General features: G+C 36.8%; 1 protein-coding gene across 50 annotated transcripts in view; it reads left to right on the top strand.

The window, feature by feature from the left end:
* ZDHHC20 (zDHHC palmitoyltransferase 20) overlaps positions 1-18,989 on the top strand; it is an 89,960-nt gene that overhangs the window by 23,155 nt on the left and 47,816 nt on the right. For all 50 annotated transcript variants that reach the window (XM_078375168.1, XM_078375167.1, XM_078375166.1 and 47 more), the window contains 2 exons: positions 13,626-13,652; positions 17,764-17,867. In XM_078375168.1, coding sequence (XP_078231294.1) covers positions 13,626-13,652; positions 17,764-17,867 — 131 coding nt within the window. The remainder of the gene's footprint in view (positions 1-13,625; positions 13,653-17,763; positions 17,868-18,989) is intronic.

Below are 18,989 nucleotides of genomic sequence, written 5' to 3'. Positions count from 1 at the left end.
CTTTCCTCATGATTAGATTCAGAGTATTACAGGCATGCCTTGGTGGAAAAATTACAGGTTTGATTTCATACCACCACAATAAAGCAAATAACAAAATAAAGTCACAACTTTTTTATTTCCTACTGCATATAAAAGTTACGTTCACCTTATACTGTAGTCTGTTAAGTGTGCAGTAGCATTATCATATAAAAGTTATGTTCACCCTATACTGTACTCTGATAAGTGTGCAATAGCATTATATCTTTTAAAAAAATTTTTGCTAAAAATGCAATCACCAAAGCCTTTAGCAAGTCTTGATCTTTTTGCTGGTGGAAGGTCTTGCCTCAATGATGTTGGCTGCCGACGGATCAGGGAGGTGGTTGCTGAAGGCTGGGGTAGCTGTGGTAATTAAAATTTAAGACAAGAATGAAGTTTGCCATATCTATTGATTCTTCCTTTCACAAGATTTTTCTGTAACATGTGATGCTGTTTGATAGCATTTTACTCACATTAGAACTTCTTTCAGAAATTGGAGTCAGTACTCTCAAACCCTGCTGATACTTTATCAACTAAGTTTACGTAATATTCTGAATTGTTTTTGTCATTTCAGCAATGTTCACAGTATCTTCACCAGGTATAGATGCCACGTCAAAAAAACCATTTTATTTTCTCTTCCATAAAAAGCAACTTCTCATCTATTCAAGTTTTATCATGAGGTTGCAACAATTCCATCACATCTTCAGACTCTCTTTCTTCTCTTTTTGAGATAGAGTCTCACTTTGTTGCCCAGGCTAGAGTGCAGTGGCACGATCTCAGCTCATTGCAATCTCCGCCTCCCAGGTTCAAACAATTCTTCTGCCTCAGCCTCCTGAGTAGCTAGGATTACAGGCATGTGCCACCACACCTGGCTAATTTTTGTATTTTTGGTAGAGATGGGGTTTCAGCATATTGGTCAGACTGATCTCAAACTCCTGACCGCGTGATCCACCTGCCTCAGCCTCTCAAAGTGCTCAGATAACAGGCATGAGCCACCGCACCCAGCCAGGCTCTGTTTCTTTTTCTGGTTCTCTTGCTGTTTCCACCACATCTGCAGTCCCTTCCTCCATTGAAGTCTTGAACCGTTCAATGTCATCCATGATCTTGGACTGGAATCAGCTTTTTCCAAACTCCTGTTAGTGTTGATATTTTGATCTCCATGAAAAACAATGTTCTTAATGGCATCTAGAAATGATGAATCCTTTCCAGAAGGTGATCAATGTGCTTTGCCTAGCTCCATCATAGACTGTGGCGTCTATAGCCTTACGAAATGTATTTCTTAAATAATAAGTCTTGAAAATGGAAGTGACTCCTTGATCCATGGGCTGCAGAATAGATGTGTTAGCAGGCATGAAAACAACATAAATCTCCTTGTATATCTTCATCAAAGCCCTTGGGTGACAAGGTGCATTTTCAATGAGCAGTAATATTTTGAAAGGAATCTTTTTTATGAGCAGTAGGTCTCAACAGTGAGTTTAAAGTACTCAATAAAGCATGCTGTAAACAGATGTGCTGTCACCCAGGTTTTGTTGGTTCATTTCTAAAGCATAGGCAGAGTGGGTTTAGCATAATTCTTCAGAGCCCTAGGGTTTTTGGAATGATAAATAAGCATTGGCTTCAACTTAAAGTCTCCAGCTACATTAGCCCCTGAGAAGAGTCTGCCTATTCTTTGAAGCTAGGCATTGACTTCTTCTTTCTGGCTAGAAAAGTCCTAGGTGACCTCTTTTTCCAATAAAAGACTGTTTCATCTACAGCAAGCATCTGTTATTTAGTGTAGCCACTGATATGGTATGGCTCTGTGTCCCCATTCAAATCTCACAATGTGAAAATGGACTAATATAGCTACCTTCATCACTTATCTCAGCTAGATCTTCTGGATAACTTGCTGCAGCTTTCACATCAACACTTGCTGCTTAACCCTGCACTTTTATGTTATGGAGATAGCTTATTTCCTTAAACCTCATAAACCAACTTCTGCTAGCTTCAGGCTTTCCATCTGCAGCTTTCTCATCTCTCTTGGCCTTCACAAAATTAGAGTTAGGACTTTGCTCTGAATTAAGCTTTGGCTTAAGGACCAAACCAGTTGTTACTTGTTTGACCTTCTGTCTAGAACACTTAAACTTTTTCATATCAGCCTTGTCGCACTTCCTTATCATCTATGCACTGGAGTAGTGCTTTTAATTTTCTTCAATAACTTTTCCTTGGCATTCACAACTTGGCTAACTTTGGCCCAAGAGGCCTAGCTTTTAGCCTGTCTTGCTTTTTAACATTTCTTTCTCACAAAGCTTAGTCATTTCTAGCTGTTGATTTAAAATGACAGGTGTGTGACTCTTCCCTTCACTTGAACACTTAGAGGCCATTGTAGGATTTTTAATTGGCTTACTTACAGTATTGTATCTCAGAGAAAATAGGGAGGCCTGAGGAGAGGGAGAGGGAGAGAGAAATGTCTGCTCAGTGGAATGGTAGAAACACCATATTTATTAAGTTTTCCATCTTATATGGATGCAGTTTGTGGTACTCCAAAACAGTTACAATAGTAACCTCACAGAACACTGATCACAGAGCACAGAGAAGATATTATGATAATGAAAAAGTTTGAAATATTGTGAGGATTACCAAAATGTGAAACAGAGACACAAAGTAGAGCACATGCTGTTGGAAAAATAGCACAGATAGACGTGCTTAGTGCAGGGTTGCCACTCCTTCAATTTGTAAAAAACACAATGTCTGCAAAGCACAGTAAGTCGAAGCACCTTATTAGGTGAGATGTGCCAATATTTATTTTCAGCAAGAATGTCACAGAAGTATGCTGTGTCATTGATTATAACATTTTGGGGACCGTTAATGTTGATCAACACCTAAGGTAGTGTGTGCTGTGTTTCTCCATTCCATAAAGGTACAGTTTTTCTTTGTAATTAGTATTCTATTAGAGCACCACATCACACAGATTTCTTTTTGAGGAAGGACTTATTGCTCAGTTTTGGTCAGTGCAGTCAGCAGATAGCTTCCAGCACTTTCAGCATAACTCATATCACCCAAGGTCACACTCTTCCTGGTACAGCTCGCACACAATGTCTTAGTGAGGTGGGGTGGGACTGCCCACTTCAGAGCTCCCTGCCAGTTGCTGAGGCAAGGCCTGCATTGCAGTGAGATTGCTCCCTCAGCCCAGTTATGCCTCTTCCCCCTTCCTTTTACATATGCTGGTCCCTAATAACTATATTGCATCCTAAACTCTGTCTCAGCATCTGAGTCCAGAGAACCCAACTTTAGTTGTTTCTTATTGGGAGACATTTTGAAACCCTGTGAATAATCTGTTTGTTATTACTTTCACTTATTCCTTTTAGCATCTATTTAGAATTCATGCTTGAAATCGTTATTACTGTACTGGTTGCCAAATGGTGGTTTTCTAATTCTATGATTTCTTCTACCTTTACTAGTTAGAATTCTACTGTATGGAAGAGCTTATCCTTCTCTCATTTACTTATTTATTGATTCACTCATGTATATCAGTGTATACCAGCAAATTCTATTTTGTGGGTTATAATCTAACATTAATTTTATTGTTCAGTTTGTCCCAGATTTGACCAGTAGGAGCCCCTTCCATCTGATTTCTGTGTGCTTTGATGTATCCTCATCTTTTTTTTAGTACTTCCTTACTTTCTGACACCACAACAAATTTCAGCCTTGTTTGATACTTTTCCTGCCCTTGGAATTGGTCATTTCAATAGGGACCAAGTATGAATATAAAAATGGAAACATTCAAGCACTGGAAGAAAACATGGGTGGATGATCTTGTAAGAGGGGAGTGAAGAAAGCCTCTAACAATATCTCCGAATCACCAAGCCCAATAGAGAGGGGAAAAAAACAGATAAATAACATAAGCAGATGTTTCACAGGAAAAAAAATGAAAATGACACATAAACATAGGAAAAGATACTGACTCTCATTTATAAGATAAATACGAGGTAAAATTAACCCTGCCATACCCAAAGTTTGAAAACTTCATTGAGTAGACTGCAGAGAAGCAGTCAGTCTCATTCATTGCTGGTAGAAGTATAAAATGGTACAACCCCTATAAAAGGGTGTTTGCAAAAAGCTAAAGACAGGGTGGACAGATTTACTTTTGGTTTACTAATCCCACTATTAGGAATCTACACTGAAGATAAACTTCCACAAATAAACAACACATGCACAAGGTTATTTATTACAACATTGTTGTAGCAAAGAATTGGAGACAACACAGACGCCTATCAGTAGAAGGCTGACTGTGTAACTGGAATACCCACACAATGGAATATTGTACAATGCTTAAAAAAAAAAGTATGTCTCTGTGTTCTGATGGGTAGTGATTTCTAGAATTTGTAGGACATTTCACAAGACATTTGGCCCAGTCTCTTCAAAAAGTCATCATCATATGGATTATCGGAAGATGATGGTAATAGTGCATTATTTTTGAGTCACCCCAAATCACTGCATAAAGACAGGACATGAACAGTATCTGTAGCAAAACTAGTTTGCTAGAGGAGAATGAGCTTCAGACATTTAAATTGCAGAGATACAAATTAAACTCTAATAGAACATTAAATATTTATTTTCTTGTTGACCCAAGACTAAAACTAAATGAGGAATAAATAATGTTTGTAATGTTTATACTATATACTTTGACAGTGTAGATACAGCACAACTGTTAGAGAATGGAGAGAGAATATAGAGAATATTTGAAAAAAAATACTCAAACTTTTAAGTAATCATATTACTGACAGTGTTGTTATTGGTGTAATTATCTCAATATTATTGAATGGACAACATGGGATATTCTAATTCTTCCTCCCTTGTGTTCTTGAGAACCAGAATTCTCAATGGAAAAAGGGAAAGGAAGATACAAATGTAAGATAGAAGATGTTAAGTAAAAACCCTGTAGACTTTGGCCCGGCGGTGGCTTACGCCTGTAATCCCAGCACTTTGGGAGGCCAAGGCGGGCAGATCGCCTGAGGTCAGGGGTTCCAGATCAACCCGAATAACATGGAGAAACCCCTTCTCCACTAAAAATATAAACAATTAGCTGGGCGTGGTGGGGCATGCCTGTAATCCCAGCTACTCAGAAGGCTGAGGCAGGAGAATCAATCGAACCTGGGAGGCAGAGGTTGCAGTGAGCCGAGATTTAGCCACTGCACTCCAGCCTGGGTAACAAGAGCGAAACTCTTATCTCAAAAAAAAAACAAAAAAAAAACCTATAGACTTTATTTTTTAATTGGAAGTATCTGTATAAACTTATCAGGTATTTCATTTTCCTTTTAAAATGGAAGGCACACCCATACACACACAGAGACACACACATGCACATAGGCAGGAAAGGAAAACAAACCCTGTTGATTACCAGTCATTTAAGTAGAAAATCCCAAAGAATCTGCAAACAAGATACTAGAACTGAAAAGTTAATTTCGCCAGTATACAAGGTCAATAAATAAAACTAAAACATATTTCTAAATAATATTCTACAGCAATGAGTAATTAAAATTGAAATTTTTAGAAGTGCTGTTTATAATAGCATCAGAAACATGAAATATTTTAGGGACAAATCTAACAAAATATGTGCAAGGTTCTATGTGATAGGGAAAATTAAAATGGAGAGATATGCCATGGTCATGGGCTGTAAGACAATATTCTAAAGACATTATTTCTCCATAAATTGATCTATAAGGTCAGCCAATCAAAATCCAGGCATCAGCTCGCACTGGATCTGCCAAAAGAAAAAAAAGAAAAAGAAAAAATCCAGGCAGTTTCTTTTTGTGTGTGTATTTTTTTTTTAAAGGAAATCAATAAGATGAGTTTAAAATTTATATGGACCAGACATAATGGCATGAAAACTGTCTAGCTACTCAGGAAGCCTATAGTCCTAGCTACTTGGGAGGCTGAAACAGAAAGATTGCTTGAGCCCAGGAGTTTGAGAATAGCCTGAGCAATTCAGCAAAATCCTTCCTCTAAAAAAGATAAAAATAGGTAAATAAATGTTTATATGGAAATACAAACCTAAAATAATCAAAATACTTTTGAAAAATAGTAAGTTGGAAGGCTCATACTATCTGATTTCAAGATTTACTAAAAGCTATATGTAATCAAGACAGTGTAGTGTGTGAGTAAGAATGGACATATAGATAAGTGGAACAAAATAGAGTTCAGAAAGAAACCCTTACACATATCGTCAGTTGATTCCCATCAAAAAAAATTCCCAAGTTAATTCAATGAATAACAAATAGTTATTTCAACTAACACTGTAAGAACTATTCCAGTGGCTGGGTGCTGTGGCTCACGCCTGTAATCCCAGCACTTTGGGAGGCTGGGGTGGGCGGATCATGAGGTCAGGAGTTGAAGACCAGCCTGGCCAACAGTGAAACCCTGTCTCTACTAAAATAAAATAGAAAAATTAGGCAGGCATAATGGCAGGCTTTTATAGTCCCAGCTACTCAGGAGGCTAAGGCAGGAGAATCTCTTGAACCCAGGAGGCAGAGGTTTTGGTGAGCCTAGATTGTGGATTGCACTCCAGCCTGGGAAATAAGAGTGAAATTCTGTCTCAAAACAACAACTATTCCCCATTCATATGTTAAAAAATTAACCCCATTCATATGTAAAAAAAATTAACCTCAACCTTTATCTGTATCATATACAGAGTATCAACTTTTAAAATGGATTACATGGGCCGGGTGGAGCGGTGTGCGCCTGTAATCCCAACACTTTGGGAGGCTGAGGCAGGTGGATCACTTGAGGTCAGGAGTTCAAGACCAGCCTGGCCAACATGGTGAAACCCCCATCTCTACTAAAAATATTCAAAAAATTAGTGGGGCATGGTGGTGCTTGCCTGTAGTCCCAGTTACTCGGGAGACTGAGGCAGGAGAATCGCTTGAACCCAAGAGGCAGCAGTTGCATTGAGCTGAGATCATACCACTGCACTCCAGCCTGGACAACAGAGCGAGACACTGTCTCAAAAATAATAAAATATGAAATGAAATGAGATCAAGACTCTGTCTCTAAAAATAATAAAATATGAAATGAAATGAAAATGAAATATATTACAGACCTAAATGTAAAACCTGTAAAATGTGTAGAAGTTTTGAGTTCTAGATATGAGAAACTGTGAGTTTCATAGGCTGGCAAAGATTTCCCAGACATGAATCATAAAAGAAAAAAATTGATAAATTAAGACTTTATCAAAATCAAGATGTTGTGCTTTTCCAGAGACACTGTTAAAAATATAAATAGGAGGCCAGGTATGGTGGCTCACGCCTATAATCCTAGCACTTTGGGAGGCCGAGGTGGGTGGATCACGAAGTCAAGAGATCGAGATCCTCCTGGTCAACAAGGTGAAAACCCATCTCTACTAAAAATACAAAAATTAGCTGGGCATGGTGGTGCACGCCTGTAGTCCCAGCTACTTGGGGGGCTGAGGCAGGAGAATTGCTTGAACCCAGGAGGCGGAAGTTGCGGTGAGCCGAGATTGTGCCATTACACTCCAGTCTGGGTAACAACAGCGAAACTCCGTCTCAAAAAATATATATATATATAAATCAAAAAATATATATATATATTTTATATATATATAATATATATAGGCAAGTTATTGACTAGGAGACTATATTTGCACACATATATCAAGATTTATATCCAGAATATGTGAAGAACTCATTACTCAATAAGCAACACAGTTAAAAGGGGGGATACCAATTGAACATATAACTTCACAAATAAGGGATAGTGATTGTTAATAAACACATGGAAAGATGCTGTGCATCATTGGTTACTAGGAAAGTACAATGAAGTTACCACTGTATACTTTTTAGAACAGCTAAACTTTAAAAACTGTCAATTCCAAGTATTGATGAGAATGTGGAGCAACTGTAACTCTGATCCATTGTAAGTGCCTAACAATATAGCCACTTCGAAAACGGGCTGGCTGTTCTTGATAAAGTTAAGCACATATTTAACATTATACCCAGCAATCTCATTTTTAGATCTTTATTCAAGTAATGAAAATTGATATGGTTTGGCTGTGTCCCCACCCAAATCTCATCTTGAATTGTACTCCCTTGATTCCCATGCATTGTGGGAGGGACCCAGTGGGAGATAATTTGAATGATAGGGGTGGTTTCCCCCATACTGTTCTTGTGGTAGTGAATAAGTCTCACAAAATCTGATGCTTTTATCAGGGGTTTCTGCTTTTGCATCCTCCTCATTTTCTCTTGCTGCTATCATGTAAGAACTGCCTTTTGCCTCCCACCATGATTCTGAGGCCTCCCCAGCCATGTGGAACTATAAGTCCTATTAAACCTCTTTTTCTTCCCAGTCTTGGGTGTGTCTTTATCAGCAGTATGAAAGTGGACTAACACATAAATATTATGTCCACCCAAAGGCTTGGTGAATACACAAGTAATCATAATGGAGAAAAAGGCGAAATCACTCAAATGTCTGTGAACTGATTAATGGATAAACAAGTTGTACCTTCATATAAGAGAATGCTATTCAGCAGTAAAAGAACAAGCAGGGACCTCCAGTTCTGAGACGAGATGAAATAAAGACTCTTTTTCCTTTTCTTACTAAGTACAGCTAAAAACCCTGGATAATTTATAGAAAACAAACCTGAGAAGACTGAAAGATAGCAAGAAGAAGCCAGATTAGCTAGAGACCTGACTTGAGGAATAACATAGTGATATGTTCCCTAGATTATTTTTCTTAGTGTATTCCAAATAGGTGCTAGAGAAGCTGGCAATCCGGAAACACCAATGAGTACAGACCAAAACAAACCCTAGAAAAGACCATTTTCATTAGTCAAACTAGGAAAGGGACAACCTAGCAAGACAGAAAACTTTTAGACAATAGCAAAAAACAATAGACAAACTATGCTCCCCATTCTCACCAGTAAAGACTGAGTATTGAGCTTGAAACTTACCCCCGGCCGGGCACGATGGCTCAGGCCTATAATCCTAGCACTTTGGGAGGCTGAGGTGGGTGGATCACGTGGTCAAGAGATTGAGACCATCCTTGGTCAACAAGGTGAAATCCCGTCTCTACTAAAAATACAAAAATTAGCTGGGCATGGTGGTGCACGCCTGTGGTCCCAGCTACTTAGGAGGCTGAGGCAGGAGAATTGCTTGAACCCAGAAGGCAGAGGTTGCAGTGAGCCGAGATCATGCCATTGCATGCCAGTCTGGGTAACAACAGCAAAACTGCATCTCAAAAAAAAAAAAAAAAAAAACAACTTACCCCATTGCCCAGCTGTAACAAGACTCCCCGTCCTGTGTCTCTTCCCCAATATTCCTGCTGGGATATTATCAGAAAAGGTGAAGGCCTAGTCAGGAATCTAGGTTTTTATTCCTGCTGGGCAGTAATGATGTGTCCCTTCCATTCCCCCACCCCAAACAGTAACAGGTTCCCTCTCCTCATGGTGTCAATGGAGGCTATGTGGGAAGCACTTAGGAGGCACCTCTACCCTTCCCAGCCAAGATATCTCTGCAGAAGCCTAGTGGGGAACCAGGACTTGTACTCCCACCTGATGGCAACAAGGCGTTACTCCCACATCTCTCACTGCATGGAGTCAGAGGAGGCCTGCAAAGACAAATTTAAATAAGATCTAGAGTCTCAGCGTAATACTAAAATGTTCAGGATACAATTGAAAATAATCTATCCTACCAAGAACCAGGAAAACTAATTTAAATGAGACAAGACAATAGATGCTAAAACCAAAAAGATGTTGAAATTAACTGACAAGGATTTTAATGCAGCAGTCTTTAAAGTGATTCAGTTTGCCATTGAAACATGAAAAAATAGAATTCTCAACAAAGAAATAGAAGGTATAAAGAACCAGATGGAGATTTTTAAACAAAACACAATAGCCAAAATTTGCCGGGTGCAGTGGCTCACGCCTGTAATCCTGCCGCTTTGGGAGGCCCAGGTGGGTGGATCACCTGAGGTCAGGAGTTCAAAACCAGCCTGGCCAACCCCATCTTTAAAGAAAATAAATAAATAAATAATAAAATTTTAAAAATACTACAGCCAAAATTTTAATAAGTCTACTGAGCAGCAGAATGGAGAAGGCAGAAGAAAAATGAATGAACTTGAAGATAAAACATTAGAAATTATCCAATCTGAACAACAGAGAGAAAATGTACTGAAAAATAAAAATGAACAAATCATCAGGGACTTGTGGGACTGTTTTTAGAAGTTCTAATATTTGTACCATCAGAGTCCCAGGGGAGAAGAAAGATGATATGGTTGAAAAGGTATTCAAAGAAATGATAACTTAAAAGTCCCCAACTTGGCAAAGGACATATTCAAGAAGAACTCAAGAAGTTCAGCAAACTCTAAACAGGAAATCCCAAAGAAATCCATTCCAACATACATTATAAATTTCTGACAACTAAATACAAAATCTTGACAACAGTGAGGACACCTTACCTGTAGGGGAAAAACAGCAGATTTGTCATCAGAAACCATGGAATTTAGAAGGAAGTAGCACATTTTTAAAGTGCAGAATGAAAAGAACTATCAACCAGAATTCTAGACTCAGCATATAACTGGCCTATCAAGGTTGAAAGTTGACAGTTATAGATTCAGACTGCACATCTATATTCGCATTACAAGGATCCAAAGCAAAAACAGAATAAAGGAAATAATAGAGCTTATTTCTCACATGCTTCTCACTTGATAAGAAAGTAAAAAAATTTTTTTTCCTAGTGACAGTTTTTTCCGCCTTCAAGATGTACCCATTTGCAAGAACTGGATCCCATAGCCATACTAGATACAAGTATACTGGTAAAGTCGTAAAGTATCTGACATTTTCAGTCTCAATAAGTGGGAAACAGGCAAGAAAAAGGGGCGACGAAGTGAAGAATGGACATGGCCAGCCCTCATGTTCACAAAGAACCATAAATTAATGTTGTCTCTAAATGAGATTATACAGTGTAATTGACAAGATTGAAATATGACATTTCTTACATTTTAAAAGTCCTGTGTAAAAACTTAGTATGCCTAATAGTTTTTGTAAACTTGGTTTTGTCATCAAAATAATTTTTAAAAAATGCATTTTGAGATCTCTATAAAATGGAATAGGCTTGTCTCCCTGTGAGATCTTCTGCAGATTGCTGTTCCCAGCCATGTCTTTGTCTCTGTAGTTAGAGGTGCCATTAGCAAATACTGAGAGCTTGTTCCATGCCATACAGTGTTCTGGATGCTGGTGAAAAAGTTGTGTCCCCTACCTCCAGGAAAAAATCCTAGAAGGAACTATGAACTGCAAACCAGTAATTACAAGTGTTAGGAGTGTTATGAAAAGGAAAGTATAAAGTGTTGTGGGAATATATACCAAGATTTATTTAAACCATTCATTCTGTGGTCAGGAAAGTCCTCTGTGAAGAAGCGATTCTAGCCATTGTTGGTTTTGTGGATCTTTTGTGTGTTTTGTTTTGTTTTTTTGAGACAGAGTCTAGCTCTGTTGTCCAGGCTGGAGTGCAGTGGCGCAGTCTTGGCTCACTGGAACCTCTGCTTCCTGGGTTCAAGTGATTCTCCTGCCTCAACCTCCTAGGTAGTTGGGACTACAGGTGCGTGCCATCATACCTGGCTAATTTTTGTATATTTAGTAGCGACAGGGTTTCACCATGTTGGCCAGGCTGGTCTCAAACTTCTGACCTCAAGTGATCTGCACATCTCAGCCTTCCAAAGTGCTGATATTACAGGCGTGACCACCGTGCCAGGCCTAGCTTTGTTTTTATGTGAAACAAATTATTGTTCCTTGTAATAGCATGAAATATCTTAGTGAGAAGCTGGAAGAGACAACCACTGGAAACTGTTAGCTAGATGTGATTTTAAATTGGGATTCTCTACTTGGAGAAGGGTGATAACGTAGTATGTCATCAAGTTTTGGTATTTACCAGTAGTCTGAACAGACTTTTAATTAAATCCCATCTATACTACATATACTAGCTCTGTGAGCTTAGGAAGGTCATTTAATTATTTTGAGCCTTAGTTTACTTATCTATAAAATGGAGCTAAGGATAACTTGCAGGGTTGTTACTATTCTAAGACATGACATTTCAAGGAGCACTTAGTTCAGTAAGGTGAGACAGACATATTGACAATTAATTGAAAAACAAAAGAAAAGAAATATGAGATGGCGGTGGTATAGATGGAAGAGTGAGAAGTAGTGATATAAAGGAGTGTTCTACTCTGCCTGAAGATGAACTCAGGAAGCTTTACAAAGAAGCTAGTATTCAAACTGGGTCTTGAAGGATGCATAGAGAAGGGACATGGCAAATATGAAACAGCTTGATGCATTTGGGAAACTGCAATTTGTTTAGAATAATTAGACCAGAAATACAGGCAAATGACAGAAGAAACTACAGAGGGCCTGGCGCGGTGGCTAACACCTGTAATCCCAGCACTTTGGGAGGCTGAGGTGGGCAGAATCACTTGAAGTCAGGAGTTCGAGACCAGCCTGGCCAACATGGTGAAAACCCATGTCTACTAAAAATACAAAAATTAGCCAGGCATGGTGGCTCACACCTATAATCCCAGCTACTTGGGAGGCTGAGGCAGGAGAATCACTTGAACCTGGGAGGCGGAGGTTGTAGTGATCCAAGATTGCGCCACTGCACTCCGGCTGGGTGACAGAGCAAGACCCTGTCTCAAAAAAAAAAAAAAAAAAAAAAAAAAGGAAGAAACTAGAGAGGTAGAATGATTGTAGATGACAGAGGGCTTATACTGTTTGCTACCCTGAAGCTTTTGGACTTCATTCTGAAAGTGACTCACAGGTACTGAAGGGTATTCATCAGATTTGCTGGTGGTGGGGGTGTGTTAAACTGGTAATAGGAAGATGCCTTAAGCTGTTGGCATTTGAGTAAGGCAGTGGGGAGGGATTGAAGAAGAGGTGACAGATTATAAAGAGACTTAGATAGTAAAACCAACAGGACCTAGAGGCCATTGGACTATCCAGAAAGAAAGAGTAAATAGCAGTTCCCGGGGTTTCAGTCTTGGTAGACTGAAGTGGTTGTTAGCTGTATTCATCACAATATTAATACAAACAAGATGGAAGAAGACGTAAGAGAGGTAGACACTGAATTACCTTTTCTGTGCTTATTCTGACTTCTTCAGTATCTGATTACTCAGAGAAAAAGCACTCTTAACAATTAGCAGAGTAAGTTCCTCTACTTGTTTATTTAGAAGAATGCATTTGCCTTGAGTATAGATTTCACAGAGGTTGATAAGAGTACATCACAGATTAACAAATAAGTTATGAGGGCCATAGAGGATAGTTCTGTTCATTCTGCAGATGTCATTAAGGAAAGAGCTAAAGAAAACATTGCAGCTATAACCATGTTGATATACTTAAAATTAAAGTTCTGAAAACATTTAGTGTAACTATAGTGTTAATGATAAAGAATTTTAATTTTAGTATTTTAATGTTTTTGGAGTTTTTTAGTGCAATTTTGACTGTGTGTGTACGATTTATAACTAAATTTTATTTTCCTGAAAATAATATTAAGATGAATATTCAACCTGAAATAAAACTTACATACAAAATGTTAAATAAATGTTATATCTATTCACTATTCTTTCTTCTGTTCTAGTTACTATCTTTGGAAATGAAGAAAATGGTAAGGCACTTTTACTTTCAATTTAAGTTAAATGATTAATGATATTTTAATTGGAACATTTGATTTAGTGATGAAGACATGTGTTTTTGTTTTTTAAAAATTAAATTCCTATCTTTAAATTTTAGTAATTAAAAGGAGTAATGAGGTTGTTTCCAGAACAAGACATTCCATATATTCTCATTTGGTGGTGTTTATGTAAATTAAAGTAGCCATTATTTTGCACAGCATCTGATACCCAAATTTCTTTGTGTATATTTATATAAATATTTCTGCCTCGTATTTCTTCAAAACTTTTTTAGATTTTTAATGACTTTTGGCTACATTAAGGAGACAATTCAGCTTTCGTGATGTCTGAATTTTATAGATGGTTCTCATTTATGCATTTGTTAAAATTTCACTTTACAATGCACAGATAGTTAATAACCCGACTGTAAATTTGTAAATTGTATTACTAGTTTAAGAAAGCTAAAGTTTTTATAATAACTAAGTCAAAAAGATAGTCCCTAGAGGGAAAAATCATTTCTCAAAATTTCACTGAGATGAAAGCAAATTTCATAAATCTGTTCTAAATAAAATTTAATTGGACATACTAAACTCCAGAGGATTTCTAAAATACTTGAACAGTTAGAAATTATTAATAAATAGTAATTATTGTTAACTGGAGATGAGGCATTAAGTATATAAATCTTAAATTACCTTTAAATTTAATTTCTCAGTAACAGAATAAACAGACTCAATCTTGGTCAGCTTATTTTCTTTCTGTAATTCAAAAATGTTTCCTGTATGTTGGAAGCACAGATACAAAAAGCAAATTTCAGAAGTTCTTATAAAAGAACTTTTAACTTATATCATTATCTCTTGGGGCTATTTTTACTGTGTTTCTCAAAGAGTCTTTCAATACAGTTTTTTGTTGTTGTTAGCTTGTTTTTAAATTTAGTTATAGGTGATTTTTGAACTGTTAAACACAGAGTTTGGTATATAGGTTTCAGGTTTTTCTTTCAGCTTTGATTTGAGTTTCTCAGTTAACTAAGATTTTACTTTCTATATTACTTGTAACCAGTGGTTTAATAGCATGTATATTTAACCAGAAGTTTGCCTATTAATAATCACATTGATTTGAATTTAGTGAAAAGCATTGTTTTCTGTTATTCTTGCTCATTATAATTTAATAACACCATCTTTTAAGTACTTACTATATTCTAGGTCTATGTTAAGAGCTTTATTTTATCTGTTTTTTAACTGAGAATGTATTTTTCAGCAAAACCATTTTGTTTTGTTGTCATGAAGAAAATAAATATCCTAAAAATATATTAAATGTTTTTAAAACTATGAAGAATATTTTATTTTTACATTTAAAGTTTCTCAAGGTTACCATCTATCTCAAAGTTATACAATAGTGTATAGATGAGGAATAATAAGCTTGATTTAATATGGGGTGTAGGCAAAAATATTTATAAAGGAAGTAAACAAAATGAAGATAACATTGCAGGGTTGATAAATGGTGTCAATCATAACAGTAGGAGACTAAGTTATTGCACACTTTTCCAAAGGAAAAACAAATGAAGCAGTTATTTTTCTCTTTCTACGAGATGGAGTCTCACTCTGTCTCCCCAGCTGGAGTGCAGTAGTGTGATCTCAGCTCACTGCAACCTCTGCTTCCCAGATTTAGGTGATCCTCCCACCTCAGCCGACCAAGTAGCTGAGATTACAAGTGTGCACTAACATGCGTAGCTAATTTTTTATATTAGTAGAGATGAGGTTTTACCATATTGGCCAGGTTGGTCTTGAACTCCTGACCTCAAGTGATCCACCCACCTCAGCCTCCCAAAGTGCTGAGATTACAGGCAGGAGCCACCGCACCCAGCTGAAGCAATGATACTGAGTCCTTTGGGTACACCATGGGGTTCAACCTGGAGAGAACTGACAAGATAGAGAAAACAGATTTTGAGAAACTGGTTATTAATGTGTATGACAATGTTAATGGAAACAAAAAGAGCACATTTGAAAATAGATGGAAGTTATGGTTAGGATTTTATCTTGGCATCAGATAATGGCTTAGAATATGACCATTAAGATGATGGTTTAAAACATGGAGGAAACTATAATTTTAGGTAGGACATAGTGAAAAGAACCTTAGATTTTTGTCAAACAGATACAGGTTTGAATTCTGGCTTCATCATTTAGTAACTAAGTGACATTGGGCAAAGTTTTAAATTCTCTGAGCCTCATTGTTTACATCTGGAAACTGGAATGATACCTTAGAAGACTTACTGTGAGGGTTACAAATAAGGCATACATTATATGCCTTCTAGTTGACTTTCAGTACATAGGAGTGGTGATTTGAGTACCCGTAAATATAAAAATCACCATATAAATATGGTGACTGAGTAGTCCCACAGTTTTACTAAGATGCATTGGTTATGAGGTTGTAATTATTTCTTAGGAATTTCACAGCCAAGAGGGAAAAGGAACTATGAGCAGCACATTTTACACCAACCATTGAGATGGATGGGAAGCAAGGAGGCCAATTGGCTTTTGCAGCAATCCAAAGGATATAGGCAACAATTTATGAACTATGCATGGGCATTGAAAATAATGATAAAGAGTTCACTTGGAGAGAAATTTTAGGATCTAGAATTAGTACTATTTGTACTGATTAGCTTTGAAATATAAGGAGTCATTTCAGGTCTGGGTTTCTGCATTGGTCCACTGTGTGACTGGGGTGTCTATTCTCTGAGATCAGGCATGAACCAATACAATTTCAAAAGAAAAGGATGGGTTGCAACAGGGTTTGTCAATTATTACTATTATTTTATTGAAAAGAATAAGCATTTTTAAAACCAAAAAACATAAGGGAAAATAAACCTCAGACAAAGGAAGGACAGTACTTCAAACCGAATACATGTTGGCTTTTACAAAAGTTTCATTACATTGTTCTTGGCCTTTCTTTTATTTCAGTGCAGACCAGTGAACACATTGTCACTTCTTAAAGTGGAAAACCACTGATACAGGGAATGCACAAAAAGGACCAAATTTTGGAGAAAATAATTAAAATGCCTGGATAAGACTAGTAATAATAATAATAGCCAGTATTTATTAAGGATTTATTGTATGCCAGGCATTCTTCTAAGTATTTTGCATGTGTTAGCTTGTCAGTATTAAGCAGCTAACTTCACTGAAATAAGTGCTTTAATTGAAATGTAACAAAATAATTTGGAGAGTGTACAGTATGAAGGAGTAATGAATTCTGAAAGTAACAGAAAAAACCTTTGTGGAAGTAGTAGCATTTTATCTGAACTTTAAAAATGAGTAGAATTTCAGACTTGTCCGCATTTGTTGTCTTCAATGGGTTTATGGTGTTGCATTACAAGCTGAAAAAGAATTTAAGCATCAGGTAGATAGTTCTTGCTTTTTAAAGAAATTTTGCTTCTTAAAGAAACTACCACTTCTTTCAAATAGAAAATCTATAGAATACAACAAAAAGCTTAAAATTATATCAGTGACTTAATATTTGGAGATAGAAATGTTGGAATGTTACATTAATCTACTTAGGAAACAGTTATGTTAGATATTCAAAATGGCCAAAACTCTTTCTTGTTAGCCTGTATTGACCAGGGGAATGAAATTTAGGGTACTTTTTCTGAACGATACAGGGAATGGGTTATTCAGATGTATTCATTATTTATGGTGATAGTAACTTATTTACTTTCAGTTGATAAGTCCTTGGATTTAATGTTCATACTAATAAATATTGTTTTCAGTAATTTTAAGTCATTTAAAATGACCTTTTGGAGAACTTGAAATAGAGTGAGTGAAGAAAGTATTCTAGCTTAAATTTAACTTCAGCAATTTAATACAACCAAATCTCATCTTAAATATCATCTAATCTTATATAGCAGGCTGATAATCCTTAAATATAGGAACAGAATATTTCTTCATATCTAGTAATGTTTCCTCTTGCAGGTAAAGTTAATATATTTAATGTTTCAGTACATTTTAATTTAATTGTTTATTGGATTTGGCCTCCTGGCCCAATTATTGTGTTTTAATGTAATGCTTTTTCCTGTGTTCACCTGGATTCAACGAACTGTTATTTGTTTTTATTTACCAGGAAAGACCGTTGTTTACCTTGTGGCTTTCCATCTGTTCTTTGTTATGTTTGTATGGTCCTATTGGATGACAATTTTCACATCTCCCGCTTCCCCCTCCAAAGAGGTAAATTTAATGTTGGTAAATTACCAAATGTTTTAACTGATTATGGAATTTTTTTCCCTTGTGTTACCTTTGTTAAAACTTTACATAATGCATGTGTTCTGTTTCCATTCATAAAACTACTTGGTTACTCTGTAATGTGAATGTGAGTCATCAGCCAATTCTCAGATACAGTCCACTAACACAGCATAGAGAAAGTTGAGTGGTATAGAAAACCTTATTACTTTTCTACCATTCTATGTTTTCTTAAAGACATACTTTATATTATTGGAATAAAAAGTATTAAGGGACAGAATTGAATTAGGAAAGTAGAGTTTATTTTTAGAAACTCTCAACATTTATATTTTCTCAGGCATGAACAGATATGCTGCAATTAAAGAAAGTTTTGTGATGGAAACAAATTGTCTAAGCTATTGCTTGCTGCACTTTAATATGACTAGTGTTTTTTCTAATTGGAGGCTCCATTTGGGAAATAATATAGGTAAACATTTATGTGGAGTAAGTTTTATGATCAGTATGTCTCTCTTACCTTGCCATAGCTGACTGAATTCTTCCTTCACCAAAAATTTCATAAAGCAAGATGGTTAAGAATATATTCTTTAGAGTTAGAATTGCCTCAGTTTGATTTTTTGCTCTAACAATTTAATCTCTCAAGCTTCTTTACTGGGTCCACTTCTTTTCAAAAAGTGGAGCTAACAACTGTGCCTGTCTCTGTAGGATGTTTGTAAAGATTGTGAGATTTATTGAGTTAAAGCTTTTATTTATTTATTTACTTACTTATTTACTTATTTATTTATTTGATGGAGATTCACTCTTGTCACCCAGGCTGGAGTGCAATGGCATGATCTTGGCTCACTGCAACCTCCACCTTCCAGGTTCAAGTGATTCTCCTGCCTCAGCCTCTTAAGCAGCTGGGATTACAGGCACGTGCCACTGTGCCTGGCTAATTTTTGTAGTTCTAGTAGAGACAGGATTTTCCCATGTTGGTCAGGCTGGTCTTGAACTCCTGGCCTCAGGTGATCCACCCTCCTTAGTCTCCCAAAGTGTTGGGACTACAGGTGTGAGCTTCTGCTCCTGGCCTAAGCTTTTAAAATAGTAATGTACCTGCCACATTGTTAGGACTCA

Source organism: Callithrix jacchus, chromosome 5, assembly GCF_049354715.1.
Source record: "Callithrix jacchus isolate 240 chromosome 5, calJac240_pri, whole genome shotgun sequence".
In the NCBI taxonomy this organism is placed as follows: Eukaryota; Metazoa; Chordata; class Mammalia; order Primates; family Cebidae; genus Callithrix; species Callithrix jacchus.
Note: the sequence above shows the minus strand (reverse complement) of the source record. Positions and strands in the feature narration are given on the sequence as shown.